Below are 15243 nucleotides of genomic sequence, written 5' to 3' on the forward strand. Positions count from 1 at the left end.
AGTACCTCAGAAAAGTAGGATGTCAGGAAAGAAGCACCTCTGGCAGAACTCTGAGGGCAGCTAGCCATGAATCCCAGCTACTTGGGAAAATGAGATAGGAGGATGCCAAGTTCAAGGCCAGCCTCAGCAACTTAGTGAGACACTGTCTCAAAATAAAAAAGGCTAAGGGTATAGTTCAGTAGTAGAGCTTTTGCCTAGGATGTATGCAGTACCAGGTTCAGTCCCCAGTTTGTGGGGTGGAGGGGATCCCAAGGGCCATGTTGGACTGGCTGGCCATTTCCTCTTCATTCAACTATAGCCTGACAGCCACCTGTGGCTTTCCTGCCTCATCCCTACAGGCTGCCACAGACATTGATCATAGGTTATGAATTTCAAACTTGAAGGAATTGTACTTTGCTCCAAGGAAAATGTTCTGTTAGGCCAACAAATCAATAAAACCAACTGCGGCACTGCTGCTTTCTCCACCAGCCTCCAGGGTAGCATCAAACTGCCCTTTGCCTCAAACTGAAGCCTCAGGAGCATTCACTATGGGGCTCACCCCAAGAACCTGCACCTCAGACCCCAGGAGACGCTGTCAAACTAGCCTTGGGATTCACTTTATTACTGGGAAATACCTCAATGGCCTCTCCTTAAATTGGTTACCAGGAGGCAAATTTCTCTTCACAATAGCTTCCCCCGGTCAACTATCACAACTGTCCCCTCCTCAATGGCACCATTGCGCCTTCTTGTTCTTCTTCTCCCACATCAATCCCTTCTTCTCCCTCTCCACCCACAATTACTTCTTCCTCTCCCCTCAACTGCCCATTTCTCTCCCCTCCCCCCCAACAACTGCCCCTCCTTCTCCCCTCCCCCAACAACTATCCTTTGCTCCCTCTCCCACAACTGCCTCTTCTCCCCCACAACCGTCCCTTCCTACCCTCTCACTAAAGTCCCTTTTCCCCAGCATTCCTTCCCTCTGACCTGACACACACCTCACGACGCCGACCCTCTCCTCCCTAGACCGACCGATGGGGCCACACCAGCTAAGAAGTTGCCCCGCTCGGCCCTCTGAGGCCCGCGCCTGTACGCGTCGCCATGGCAACCCCTGGCAGGGAGGAGTGAGTGGCGGGTCCGCAGTTCCTGCTCATGCGCCGTGGATCCTTGCTCTGCGGCCGCACCCCGCGCGGGTCTACCCTGCGTGGACCCAGGGCAAAAGGGCTGGGGGGACTAGGGGAAAGCAACTAAATCTGGAGGGCTGGAAGGTGTGGGGGCCGTGTGTGAGGACCAAGTTGGAAAGACGGTGGCTGGAAACAATGCGCTGTGGTCCCTCAGGACCTTGAAAAGACTAGGGAACCCAAGTGCCCGAACCCCTCTCCCAGGTGTGTGGGCTACAGCCCAAACGGGTCCAGCAGATGGCGCCCGGAGTCCCGCCTGCAAGGCTCTTTCGCCATCTAAAAGGTGCTCCAGGATTTCCAGGCAGCCGTGGCTGCAGCTGGGTCCGGGAGAAAAACCGGGGCTGGAGCACCCCTGCCCTCCAGCGCGTTCCCCCTTCTTAGTCCGGACTGGGATCTAGGATTCCTGGGTGTCGCGGGTGGGGAAAGAGAAGGAAGACTGGAACTGGAATTTTTGAAATAGGAGGATTGGCTTTGGAAAACATGGGGGGTTTTTTTTGGGGGGGGGAGGTGGGGCGGGGGAGACAGGAGGCGGAGACTCCCTGGGGAAGGTGACCGGGCCGAGGAGGGGCTTTGCTCTCCATAGGAACAAAGGCTGCGTCCAGGGGAAGCGAGAGGAAGGGGTTGTAGAAGAGGGGCAGACCCCAAAGGATGCTAGGGGGCGCTGTGGGCTGGGGCCGCTTGAAGGCGCTTAGAAGACCGAGCTATACCTGGGCCCCGGAGAAGCTTTGGGGAGACGTGGGAAACACTGGGAGGAAGCAGAATCAGAGGGTTGGGGAGGTGCTCTCCCTGCTTCCATCAATAGTGCCTAATTAAGACAAAGCCAGCAGCGAGCCCACTGATTACATTTCCATGAGGAGCTAAATTGATGACATTTTCTTTGCTGGATGAGGAGAGAAGCTGGCACCTCAGTTCCCCGTTTTTCTGATGGGTGTTCACACCTGACAGTCTCATTATGCCGATCTGTTACTACTGACAGGCGGGTGGATTAATCCACACCCTAACCTCACCATCCCAACTACCCTCCATCTTTATTTCCAGAATCTATAGCCCCTGCCCTTGTCCCGTCCCTGTCACTACCATTATCTTTAAGGTAGATTTCTGGGCTCCGATTTAAGGCCTCCAACACATCCCAGACTCTTGTTGCTGTTAGCAGGGATTGAAGGAAAGAAAGTTCCTGCCACACCCCAAAACCAGCTGCAAGGCATGCAGGGCAAAGATGGGACATGTAAGTGATCTTCTAGCCAGATGGCAGAGAGAGCTGATGTGATTGGTCAGAACCCCCAGGGAAAAGCCCCAAAGGAGTAAAAATTTGAGGGGAGGCATGAGGTGAGGAACCTCAAGGGCAGGTTCATGAGTCCCTCAGGGAAAAGAACTTTGCGTAGACCCCATTTCTTTTCTGACTTCCCTCTCAACTGTGGCTGTGCCTAGGGATCCCAGCCCCCCACATTATGCTAAATAGGTAATCAAACATCTCGCTTTGCTAATTACTGCTCAATCCGATTAAACGCTGCTGAAGCTCATCAACAGAGGTGGAGGTAGGGGGAAGAGATGAAGGGGGGCAGCCACAGCTGTGATGGGGGTCTTGTGCCCAGGGGATACTGGGGACAGCTGAGAAACAATCAGGGTAGCAAGACAGCACATCCCAAAGGAAAGGGATAGAACAGTTGTACTCTCAATTCCCTTAACCTTATATATCCTTCCAGCCACAGGCTGCCTGGAACCTTCATAACCCTCAGAACTCAGGCATCTGGCCATTCCCACAGCTCCCTCACAGTCCCCTGTCCCACATTTAATAAGTTCTGTTCTCTCACTGTCAATATTTGATTTCTCAGAGCCATCTCCACGGAGAGGGGATTGGGAGAAGTCTTCCCTTCTTCCCCCCTACCTTGGCCTTCTCTGGCCCATCCCCAGTCTCTTTGTGCCCCCAACCTTCTCTAAACTTACTGACTTAATGAAATGATATTAAAGTCTTAAGCAACTCCAAAAAGAATGGTTGTTATGGAAGAGAGTGGGCAGGGCGCCTGGGTCCCTGAGGGGAGCAAGGGCTGAGAAGAGGGAGAGGGAGCCATAGGCTAAAATCTAGAGGATCAATGGGGAGCATCAGATTTGGGGTCAGCTGGGGTGCCAGACTTCCAGACCTTGGCAGGAAGCAGGACATGAGGGCTGGGGGCTAGGAGAAGGTGGGAAGAGAGGACATTCAAAGGGTCAGGGTCTCCATCCAGAGCATCCATCAGGATGGAGAGGCCAGGCAGTGGGTGGGGACAGGGCCTCCGTGCCAACAGCCTCCCTGCTAACTGTGCTCTGGGCTGGTCCCGTGAGAACTAAAGTGGATTCCTCTGCAACCCTGACTCATCCCTCTTTTCCCTTTCTCTCCCAGCAGCCCCCCACAGGTGATTTGTAGCTGATGCCCCCAGGATGGCAGGGGCCAGGACTGTCATTCCATGACATGAAGAACTAAGAGCTTCCAGAAAGAAGAGAACAGAGGCCAAGGGATGGAAAGCCAAGCACCACCCCTACCGTCCCCCCCATCCCATCTCACTCCCCTGGGGACCCTGGCCCAGCCCCAGTCCCCTTGGGGTGGTGGGAATGCAAGGACATTTGGCTGGGGCTGATTGATGAGGGAGGAGGCAGCCACTGGGCACTGAGGCTGCTGTTTGCTGAGCACACAGATTCCTCCCCACTCACCAGCTGCCGCCCCCTGAGGCTGCTCAGTTCCCTACCACCACCAGCCACTGGGTTTGCGGGGAGCTGATGCCTGAGTTTCTGATGGCAACAGGGGGTAAGAGGGAGAACCTGGAAACCAACAGCTACTTTAATTCCCTGTGATAATCCGAAGTACCTGGAACTGGTCCCTTCCAAAATCCCTCCAGGACTCTGCCTTTCCTGCCACCTTCCAAACATCACTCTCCATGCCCAGTTGTTATTGCCATTCATTTTGAATCCTTTTTTCTTGTCCCCACCCAATTATCTGAGCCCATGCCAGCCAGCCCCCTGCCTCCAAACCACCATGCAATACTTCTCCTGGCCTGCCTACAGACCTCAAAAATCTCTCCAATAAGAGGGATCCCTATGTCCATGGTTGTCTACATAGCCCTGTAGGAAGCTCTCTATATATTTTTTTTCATTCTAAACTAAAATTCCAGATGTGATATCAACCATTCCCCATCAAAAAGTTCCAATGTGCCGACAGGTTAGCACACGTCTATAATTCCAATGGCTCAGGAGAGGCAGGAATATAGCAAGTTTAAAGTCAGCCTCAGCAACTTAGCGAGACCCTTAACAACTTAGCAGTACCTTGTCTCAAAATTTAAAAATTTTAAAAAAGGGTCGGGGATGTGGCTCATTGGTTAAGCACCCCTGGATTCAGTCCCTGGTACCAAAAAAAAAAAGAAGTCCCACTGCAAGATGGGCACAGGCCTATAACCCCAGCAGCTCAGGAGGCTGAGGCAAGAGGATTCAAGTTCAAGGCCACTTGGGTAACTTACAAGACTCTGTTTCAAAATTTAAAAATAAAAAGGAGCTAGGAATGTACTTCAGTTTTAGCCCTTAGGTTCAATCCCCAGTATAACAAAAACAACACACACATACACACACCCCAAAAACATTGCAATCCCTGGCCACGTATCTCTTTTTTTAACACCCCTCACCCCACGTGGAATTTGTATCTCTTGGCAGCTTCTGTTTGGAAAGATGGCAAAATCTGCACTCTGTCTTTAGCTCAGCCCTCAGGACAACCTTGATCCTCTGCTGTTTGGGACCATTTTAGCTTCATGGTCCTCAGCCCTCTTGGTCCCTTTGCTTCCACTCTGCCTGTCTCCTTGGATTCTGTGCTTTAGACTTTGTGTCCTAGCCCCTGAAAACTTATCATCCTTGCCCTCCCAGATCTCATAACATACTTGAAGAAAACGCAACTAATTCAAACAAAAGGAGCAGAAAGGAGACGGAGTTGGATCAGCTCACTAAATGTAGGTTCTAGACCCTAAGTGACTTGCTCCCCTATAGGCTGAGGCTAGGGAAGAACAGGACATATCTGGACCATATATATGTATGGTGTGATGTCCTCCTTGCTATTCCCAGACACACCAAGATTTCACCTCTGTGCCTTTGCACTTGCTGTCCCCTCCGTCTGGCATGCTCTTCCTCATATAGTGCCTGACTTACTCCTTCTCATTATTCCAGGTCCTCAATATTCCAGTTCCTGGTTATTTCAGAGGGGTCTTTCTGACCTCCTAACCTGAAGAATTTCCCTTTTACTCTCCATCCTGTCACTCTGCTTTCACTACCTGAAATTGCATTATACTGTTCCCCTTCAAAAACAATGCAGCCAGATTCAAGCCTGTAATTCCAGCAACTTGGGAAGATGAGCCAGGAGGACCAAAAGTTCAAGGCCAACCTCAGCAACTCAGTGAGACCCTGTCTCAAAATAAAAAAAGAAAAGGATTGGGGATTGTAATTCAGTAGCGAAGTGCCCCTGGGTTTAATCCCCATTAAAAAAAAAAAAAAAAAAACACCTGTGGACTTCAGAGATGGGATGTAGCTTGGTGTTAGAGTACTTGGCTAGCATGTGGGAGGACCTGGGTTTAAATCCCAGTACCCTCCGGGGGGGGGAGGGGGCATGAAAATATAAAACAAAACAATGTGGTATCATGAAAGCAGGGACTTTGTCTTATTCGCCACATATTCCCAGCACCTGAAATAGTACCTGGAACAAAGTAGATGTGACGTTGAGTGACTGAGTGGACAAACAAATGAATGTCTTCCAGCCCCTCTATTCTTTCTTGTTGTAGTTGTTATCCTACGAGGGTATTTATTTACTTGCACCCAAAAAGCCAACAGGATGTCATGTGTCATTCTGTGTGGAACACAGACAGCATTTTCAAAAAGCTCAAAAGATTCACAAGTCACTGCACACAGGAAAGGCTGTAGGTGTCGTGTTTATAATGTCAGGTGGTTGGCAGGGAGTCTATGGATGCCAGTGCTCTGAGGGGGTGTGTCCCAGGGCACTGTGGGTATGTGCTGTTCCTCTCCCCAGCTGTGCATCTGTCCCCAGGTGTCTTCCTGTCTCTCAGCCTGTTATGATGTCTTGGCTGCTTTGGTGAGGTGTTTGTCACAGAGACTATTTGTCCCCACTTCTCTTCCCTCTTGTCTCTCCACCTGTACCTCTAGATGTATGTGTCAGGGAGACTCTCCCTCAGCTCCCTTGCCCCCTCACACACACAGCCCTGCCCCAGTCTTGGACCCCTCCCTTTCGCAGTGGGCCCTGTTGCTGGGCTCTGGGTTGCCATAGTGACGGTTGCCAAGTCCCTGAGGCTGATAGCCAGCGATGGGGCTGTCGGCTCCATCCACGTGGGAGGCTGAGGGGGGCTTCCCATTGTGTGGAGAAGGGGATGTTGCCAAGACAACCAACCCCCACTAAGGGCCAGGGACCAGCCCTTCCACCCCCCTCGAGCCTCCCCACCTCGGGCTACTCCAGTGTGGGCTCAGAAGGCAGGAGTAAATTCCAGACAGCCCAGCACCTGGCCTCCCAATTTTCAACACCCCTCCTGCAGTGCCTGCACCTCTTAGGACCCAGACCTCTTGCTGAGACAAGGGGAAGGGTCCCAATGGACAGAGGAGGAGAAGGGGGACCCCTTGACCTCCAGGCAGATGGGAGACAGCAGGAGGGGACCTAAAGTCAGGGGCGGGGTGGGGAGGGCAGAGGTTGTGACCCCTGCTGACTCGCTCCAGTGATGCTCCTGACGGCTGCTTTTGTGGTTGAAGAATAGGACTGAGTCTGGGGGGCTGGGCACCTGGGCTTTTGGGGGGAGAAAAGCCTGGGCTATGGGTACACAAGCAGCCAGGAGATAGGCACTTGACACCTGACTCCTTCCTACTTTCTTCATGCCTCCCCATGTGAGTCCCCAACAGCCAAACTCTGAGTTAGAGGTCCTCCAAGTAGGGGCAAGAGGGAATACTTTAACACATGACACATTTCCATCACTTCACTACTAATTGCAACTTCCTAGCCACCCAGGTGCTTTGATTTAGTGATAGACACTGGCAGTTGCCATGTATGACTATATATTCACATACTTCCTCATTTGACTATACTGGCAAGCCCCCTCCCACTTGGGTTCTCCCTGGGTGGGAGGTGATTAGAGGTGATTGCCTTCCCCAGACTTCTCTCCAAGCCCAGCATTCCCTCCCCATGCACTGTACCACCTATCTCACCACTCCAACCAACCTTCTCTCTGCCCATTCCCCTTGGTTTCCTGTGATCCAACCCTCAGCTCCAAAGCCATCACCAGACTCACATCCAGTCATTCTCCAGTCTTTCTTGTCAACTTTTGAAGTTTTTTATTCTTTTTTTGGTTTTTGTTGTTCAAATTTCCCTTTTACAGTAAAACTATTGAGGTGACGGCTGTACCCCGCCACCTCCCCCATGGCAATATCAACTTCCTGTTCCCTGGAAGGAGCTGGGAACTACAGCACCAGAGAGATTGATCTGGTCTCTGGTGAACAAAGCAACCATCTTGGCTGGTGATTGAGGTGGCCAACTTGGTGCCCAAGGGCAGCTTTGATCTAATAAAACTGAGCTGGGAGGAAACTGAGGCAACAGCCAATTGAGCACTAGAAGGCAGGAAGAGGTATAGACTGGTCACTATGGAAACAGCAGCTGTTGCTAAGTACCACTGTCAACTAGACCAGTCTAGGTAGGCCACCATTTTGGTCACTAAGAAGGGAGCTGTGTTGAGAGGATGGGATGAACAAGACAGCCATCTGGTTACTGGGGGAGAACACATGGGCTCTTGGGGCAGTCCTGTGATTAACAGAGATTATATTGGGATATGGAAAGGGAAGAACAAGACAAATTAGGCCTGCCACAGCAGATGGCAGTCATCTTAGCTGTCCTAAAATCACACAGAGCACAAGGGAAGGGAGATCCTGGGAAGTGCCACTGAATACTAGGAAAGTCCTCCTCAGTCCACCTCTGTCCCCTTATAGTCAGTAAGTTCCAGCTTCCTCCTGAAACAGGAAGTTCCTCCTGCCCCTTTCTCCACAGGGTAAGAACCATCCACCTCCCACCCCCCAATCCCCCAGACTAAGCCACTTGGAGTTCCAGCCAGACCACTTCCTATTTCAGAAGTGCTACTTCCTGTCCTGGATGAAGGCACTTCCAGTTCCTGCTGCACTGCTTCTGCCACTTCCCAGGCCATTTCTGTCCAGGCCTGGTCACTTCTTGACTGGAGCAAGTCACTTCCTGTCCCAAGTGGCCCATTCAGCATCAGACCATGTCCACAATGTCCCAACAGGTTCATATCTTGCTATCAGCCACTGGACAAAACGGGACACTTCTTCTCATGGTAGCTGTCGTGACCCAACCACCCCAAATGGCTGGAGTAAGTATGTAGAGGCCTGGGGCAGGGCAGAGAAGGAGGCCCTGCTGCCCATGCCCTGATCTGGGGTGGAGTGCCAGAGCCTTCCCCGTAAGGCCCCCATTTTTGGCAGACTGAGAGGAGCGGTTGTATGAGAGGTCAGGAGGGAGGCCAAGAGCTAAGGGGAAAAATGCTTTGACACCCCCACCCAGGAGTTGGGAGAGGCACAAGATAAGAAGCCAAGAGGGTAAAGGGAGATGTAAGGAGGAGGATGCTAGGGAAGAAGAACAGAACAGACCTAGAGACAGGAGAAAGAGAAAGAATAAAAGATAAGAGAGAAGAGAAAAACTGTGAGAGGCAGAAAGAAAGAGGTGCCAACCAAAAGACAGACCGTCCCGCCCCTACTCTGGGTGGATGAGGGAGACAAGAACACCTGGGTCGTGGTCAGAGAGGAGGCTGAGCCTGTGTCCCCTCCCCCAGGGATTCAGAGACAGAGGGATGCCCATGGCTAAGCCAAAGGGCAGGAGGGGGGGAAGTGGAAGTCTTAAGGGATCCTAAAAGTGGACACAAGGGCAATAGCCAGGAGGAGCTAAGGAGCTGGCAGGGCAAAGGGGGCCAAGGAGATGCCAGAGGTGTCCCTCAAACCATGAATTAAACTGAAGGAGCACCCCCAAAAAAGGGCTGGATTCAGGAGAGCCAGGTAGGAGGAGCCCTCATACCTTGTAGTAGATGTTTGGAGGGCTCTGGGGGGGCCCATCCTGCACGATGTACACAGGATGCCCATAGTCGCCACTCACCTTCTCATAGTGGGGACAAAAGGGGGGATCTGCAGCCCCACCGCCCCGCAGAGCTATCCCTAGCTCCCCAGGCTCAGCCTCCCGAGGTCCCATTCCACCTCCCGCCCCCAGGCCCAGAGACCCTCCCCTCCCAAAGGAGCCGGGACCAGGGTGGCGACTCTCCGAAGGCTTGGCCCGCCGTCTCCGCCAACACATGGCACCCCCAGCCCCTGCCACGCCCAGCAAGAGCAGCGCCAGCCCCCCTGCTGCCCCAGCCACTGCGGGCATGCTGGGAGGGGGCAGGGGGCCTTCAGCACCCCGGGAGGTTGCATTGCTGGTGGGGTCACCTGGCAGGGAAGGGGTGAAGGAGGAAAGAGGGGGAGGGGCTGAAGGAGCAACCTGGACATCTGGACACCCAGCCCTGGGGGTCCCCATGGGCTTCCCCAGTAGTGTCCAGGACCCCTGGGAACCCTAACTCCCCTCCCCCCACACCCCACTCAGAATCCAGGTGTCCAGCCCTGCAGCTTCCTGCCACGTAGTCCTCCCCAGTTCTCTGACAGCACTGATTGAAGCACTGACTTGGCTAATTAGTTCTAATTGAGTCTTTTCCTCATTTGGCTTCCATTGCCCTCCTACCCTCCCATCTTCTCTTCTCTTTCCTGTATCACCACCCCCAAAAAGGGAGAGGGAAAGAGAGGGCAAGGGTAGGGGAATGGGGGTCTGAGAGCAGAGAGAGCAGGGGCCGGTTCTCTGGTTCCTACCTGGCATGCTTTCCTTCCCAGGCTCCAGGCTGTGGGCTGCCCCTCGGTCTCTATCCATGGGCATTTCAGACACAGGTTTTCGGGGAACAGCCCCTCCTCGGGGACCTGGAGATAAGGAAGACCTGAGAGAGGGGGTGCTGAGACAACAGCCCCTGACCATGATGGTACTGCCTGGACCTCCCCAGATTGTAGAAGGTATCCCACAGCCACACTCACTTTGTCCCACTCGGAGAAGCACCTTCATGCCTCTGGTTAGGCACACACCTCCCTGTAAACTCTCCAGGCCTTCCCGGGTCCCATCTGATGTGGCTGGGAGAAAAGAACAGAGGGAGAGGTTGACATTCTAGGATCTAACCCTTCTAATTCTGTTCCCATGCCCTGGGAGGACGGCACAGGGGTTCTCCCTCTTGATTCCCATGGTCCCCTTCCCTCACTAGTCCTCCATCCCAGGGACAACCCCCCATTTGACCCTGCCCTCTGCCCAGCAGTACCAATTATGTAGTAATCATGGTGCGAGCGAAACTCATGGCCCCAGAGGTTAGGGCTGTATTCCTGGAACTTGATGGTGAAGCGGAGATCCAGATCTGGCCGGTCGCAAGTGAGAAGAAGGTTTGGGGCAGGGGGTGCCTCGCAGCGACGACCCTGGGCACCCCCTACCAGGTACAGCTTGTAGTACTCATAATTAGGAGAGGAGTGGGGGCCAGGAGGTCGGGCCCGGGGGCAGAGCAGGTCTAGCCGGTCCCCAATCTGAGGGTAGAGCACATAACCACCCTCTGCCTGGAACCTATGGGGAGGAGGGCAAGGTGGGCAAGGATGAGATGTCAGGGGTGTGGCCCCAAAGCTTTCCCTCCCTCACCCACAACCTCCAGGACAGCAGTGCTTAGCTCCTGCCTGCCTGCCTTTGTCTGAGCAGAAAGTCTGTTCTTTGAGCACAGGCACCAAGGACTCTGCGAGCTCACATCAGAAGCAGCAGGAAGCCAGGCTCAGAGGTCTCCTGCCCCTTGGTGTGCCCAAATGCACTCTTCAGCCCGCCCTCACCACATGCACACTGCCATCTCCCGCTCCATCACCGGCGCCGTTGCCATGGCAACAGGATGCCAGTTACCAAGGAGCTGGCCTCTCTGGAACCACACAGCCCACCCCTCCCAGGTGATTTCACTATTCCATGGCAGTCAACCATGGGGGCAGAGCCTCCCATTCTCCAGGCCACCACCAAATCTCAGGGCAAAGGAGGCAAGGTGGGGGTGGGGAAAGGGGTGTGGAAGGTAATCCAGATCAGTGTCTCAAGTTAGCCAGTTATGGGGAAGGAGACAAATATCTGGTTTGGCAATGGTCCTAAGCGGGGATAATGGGAATGAGGGTGTGGAGTCCAGCTGCTCAGGTCATTCCCTTGCTCAGTTCGCCCATGCTGGGGCTCAGACTTCCTGGGGAAAATGTTCTATCACTTTGGAGTTGAAGTAGTTGACTTTTCTAACCACAACTAACCCTGTATCTCTAGGGCCAGTGGGCTGGGGAACCCACCAGCCTACCACAACCATAAACTGCATTTCCCTGCACCTCCTTGCACCTTCACAGCTGATACAGGGTCTCAGGTCTAGGTCCCAGGGGACTACTTGCTGCCTCGTATTTTCCCAGACTCCCAAATGACCCACGCCCTCCCACCCACTATTCCAAAGAGCCCCCAAGACATACTGCCTTTTCTCAACTCCTTCAGATAAAGCCACACTAGATACTCAAACTGCAGCCCTAAGTTGGAGAGTGGGGCAGCTTGAAGACAGAAAAGACACTGAAATTATCCCCAAAGAGATATGGGAAGAAAGGAGGGATACCAGGACCCAGAAGTGAGAGGAAGGCTAGGAAGAAAAGAGAAGAACAATAATCCTAGCCCTACTTTCATGAGCATATACTATGTTCAAACACCTTACCTCTAACCCTCATAACAGCTGTAAGAATTGAGGATACAAACTCAGAAAGGTTAAGTGACATGCCCAAGGCCACACAGTTGAAAGCGGCAGAGCTAGGATTAAGACCAAGAATTTGATAAGCTCCAAAGCCCACCACCCTCCCATGGCCTCCCACAGCCTCTCCAGGGAAGTAATTTTCAAAAACAGAATCCTTTTGCTAGTGGGAAGGGGAACTGCACTGGAGACAAGGGACCAGATGACCTCCCCAAGTCCTACCCTGTGTGACTTGAAGTTTCATCTGACCCCTGGCCTCTTTTCAGAGCAAAGCAAGCATGGAACAGAGGCCCTGATGGAAGAGTTTGCAGCACGGACAGGGGGAGGGGGCAACGGAGTCCTCAGGACTACAGAGGCAAGAAGGAAAGAAGAAGGCTTGAGGAGGCTCAAGGCTTTCTCCAGAAAAAAGTCCCCAAGACAGGAAGGCAGGAATACAGTCCTGGCTGGGAAACTGTTCTGCCAGGGTTCACCAAACCTCTCTCCCTGGCTGTGGGCAAGAGTTGGGAGACAAGACTATCAAGTCAAGAAGTCTTGGAAAAGCTGTTCCCAGAGCCCCCAAACTAAGCCCCCTTCCCTTCCATTTCCAACCCTGAGCCTCTTCTGGGAGGGAGCCACCCCTGCCTTCCCCTCAGTTCCTGAGCAGCCCCTACTCAGCGGCTCTCTCCTGAGAACTGACATTAACCAGGCTCCCTCCAAGCCCGCCCAATGTAGGTCTCCCACAGATTCAAATAACCACTCCACTGCCCTCCCGCTGCCCACAAACTTTTTAATCTTTGCCCCCTTTGAGGTTTCCAAACTCCTGACACATGGTCATCACCACCCACCTCCAGCTCTGTGTGGGACCCAGGAATCTGGCTCCCGAGATCACAGCTGTCTGGTAACCCATCACCTCAGATCGGGGGTCCAGCACCTTCCCTACAGCCTCCTCCCCGCTTAGGGAACCCAGGTCCCCAGTCCCCAAAGATTCCATACCCCCTGTCCATAGGGTCTGGGGTCTCCCCAGCCCAGGCCGCTCACCTCTTGTTCGCCGAGTTCCAGTAGACGGGCTCCAGGCTGAGCCCGGACACCAGCCCCAAAAAACCCAGCAGCAGCAGGGCCCCGACTCGCACGCCCCCCGGCCCAGAATGGGGGGCCCCCATGACCCCGCCAAGGCCTGGGGGGCGGGGCACCAACTCCCCCAAAGTCGCTCACCCCCAGGGGTGACTGCCTTGGCTGCCTGGCTGTTGAGCGAGGATCACCCTGGTGAGTGGCTGATGCCCCCAGCGCCCTCGCGGACCCGCTTCCTGCTCTGCCCGCACCCCGGTTCCAGAGCGCTCAGCCCCACAAGAGCTCTTCCAGGGGCCGTCTGCCGGCGCCCTACGCTCCCCGGCCCACGCGCCAGCACCCCGGGAATTGTGTGCCGCCCTAAGTGGGGGACTGGGGGACCCGGGGGCCGGGAGGGGGCGGCATGGGGCGCCGGGCGAAGGAGCGAGGAAGGGGACGCCGAGCCGGAGCCCCAGCCTCGCCGGGATTGAGGGCAGCGGGCTAAGGGAGGAAACCAGTCCCGAGCCCAGGAGGGGGGAGTTAAAGGAGAGGCGGGGAGGGGGAGAGGATGGTGGAGGGAAAAACCGGAGCTGGAGCTCAGGCGGAGCGGGCGCCAGCATCCCGCGGCCCACGCCCCCCACACCTCCCTCACCTCGCGCACCTCCCGCCCGCCCGCCGCGGCCGCCTCGCCCGCCGCCCCGCCTCGCTGCCTAGCGCGGTCTCTCACACCCCCTTTGTCTCTCTGTCTCCGTCTCTGAGTTGCTGCGCGTCTCCCCTTGCTGCCCTCCGATCACCGGAGCGGTTGGAATCTTCCTTTCTCGGATCCAGAAAGACTCTCGCCCTCTCCATCCCGAGGAACCCACCCCTTTTACTCCCGCAGCCTCCTCCTCTTCCATCCCAAAACAACACCGATTTTTCCGGGGAGGCCTGGAGAGAATAATAATAATAACAACCTTCATGGCTAGACACTTCACAAAGTGTGGCTGAGTTGATCGTCACGACTACCTGTGTGAAGTGGGAGGGGCCGAGCTACCGATCCCATTGTAGTGATGAAGAAACCGAGGTTCTGGAAAGGACCCCATGACTTGCCCAAGGTCATATAGGGAATCTGGAATAAAGCCACTAACCAAACCGATGCTGAGCTCCCCCGTTGTTCCTGGGATTCTTTTGTCACAGCTTCCAGGATCCTTTACTGTTATCTGGGTCTCCAGGTGAAAGACAAGAAATGAGGGAGTAAACTTGGGCCCTTGTTAGGTGGTTGTGGGGAGAAGTGAGGTGGGTGGGAGGCAGGGAAGGGGTACCTAAATTCCCAAACCCGCACTGCTTTGGAAGGGCTGTTTCCAATTATCCTGGGGGAAGGGAGGTGTTGCCTTTTTGGGTGAAAGAACCCGGCTTTCAGCACCTCCAGGCAGTGGCAACATTCCTCTTTCCTACTCAAGCCTCCACAGGCTTTTCTCTTCCCTTTGATTGTGAGGTCCCCATCACTTTCCCTGCTGACAGTATCTCTTCAAATACCCCTTCTCTGTGTTTGGCAAGGTGTATTATGGGGAGGAGGGAAAGCTAAGGAATGGAACTCGACCACCACCAGCTGCCGAATGAAGCCCCTCAACCTTGTCTTGCATCTAAGGGGGAAGACTGATGTGAATGTGACATCTATATTTTTCCACACCTTTACTCTTTCATGTGTCCTTGACTCTGGCTACTGTGCTGCCTGCCTCCTGGGGAAGTTCAGAGGAGTGGAGGCAAATGCTCCAATACTCCTTCACCAGAGCAGAGAGTAATGGTCCCTCTGCTGCTGGATTATGGTAAATAGTGTAGAGTGCAAGTGAGCTGGTGTCTTGTCTGTCACCATCTACACAGTCTCACACAGTCACACCCAACAGTCTGACACTGAGCTCCTGCCACTCCTGTTCAGCCCAGCTCACCCTGACCCCTGCTGCCCCCACCTTGAGAGTGAGATTTCAAACAGGTTTCCCCCTTCAGTTTACCAAGTTGCCTAGCAACCAGCCAATTGATGGCATGAGGCCCCACCCCCACCCACTTGACTTCACACACAGCTCAGTGGCTGGATTGGCTCCCTTCTAGCCCCACCTCTCAACTCCTGGTTTCAGGAATAATATGCCAGTCCCCAATGCTGCTGGACAAGGAAGCCCACTAATCACCCTTTCCAGCCCCCACCTCTGTCACAACCTCCCAAACAGACACAAAGACTCCAG

General features: G+C 54.1%; 2 protein-coding genes across 5 annotated transcripts in view; both read right to left on the reverse strand.

The window, feature by feature from the left end:
* Dnah2 (dynein axonemal heavy chain 2) overlaps positions 1-1077 on the reverse strand; it is a 107175-nt gene extending 106098 nt beyond the window's left edge. For 2 of the 3 annotated variants that reach the window (XM_046422121.2, XM_046422120.2), the window contains exon 1: positions 972-1077. The gene's annotated coding sequence lies outside the window, so the exon portion shown is untranslated. Of the gene's footprint in view, positions 1-960 lie in introns of all 3 variants that reach the window. The other variant, XM_058572053.1, reaches the window with a different exon arrangement.
* A 6397-nt stretch (positions 1078-7474) lies between these two features.
* Positions 7475-13519, reverse strand: Efnb3 (ephrin B3). 2 transcript variants are annotated; one of them, XM_058572054.1, is made up of 5 exons: positions 13022-13519; positions 10538-10830; positions 10263-10355; positions 10047-10151; positions 7475-8807 (listed from the first exon to the last, which is right to left on the reverse strand). In XM_058572054.1, exons 1-5 carry the CDS (start codon positions 13141-13143, stop codon positions 8449-8451), a joined length of 972 nt encoding a protein of 323 aa, XP_058428037.1. In that variant the 5' UTR covers positions 13144-13519; the 3' UTR covers positions 7475-8448. The 2 variants fall into 2 exon arrangements, with proteins under 2 accessions (XP_058428037.1, XP_046278156.1); XM_046422200.2 differs by having other exon boundaries at positions 8673-9632.
* Between the last annotated feature and the right edge of the window lie 1724 nt (positions 13520-15243).

The sequence above is a fragment of the Marmota monax genome, unplaced genomic scaffold (assembly GCF_021218885.2).
Source record: "Marmota monax isolate L192 unplaced genomic scaffold, Marmota_monax_Labrador192_F-V1.1 WCK01_AAM20220418_F8-fsc00243, whole genome shotgun sequence".
NCBI lineage: Eukaryota > Metazoa > Chordata > Mammalia > Rodentia > Sciuridae > Marmota > Marmota monax.

Excerpts from the sequence above, each read along its gene's own strand:
- Efnb3 (XM_046422200.2), bottom strand. The coding sequence starts at position 13,143 with ATGGGGGCCCCCCATTCTGGGCCGGGGGGCGTGCGAGTCGGGGCCCTG. Across the intron at positions 10,356-10,537 it reads CCATGATTACTACATAATTG|CCACATCAGATGGGACCCGG; the intron begins GTACTGCTGGGC and ends CTTTTCTCCCAG. Across the intron at positions 9,633-10,046 it reads TGGGAAGGAAAGCATGCCAG|GTGACCCCACCAGCAATGCA; the intron begins GTAGGAACCAGA and ends CTTCCCTGCCAG.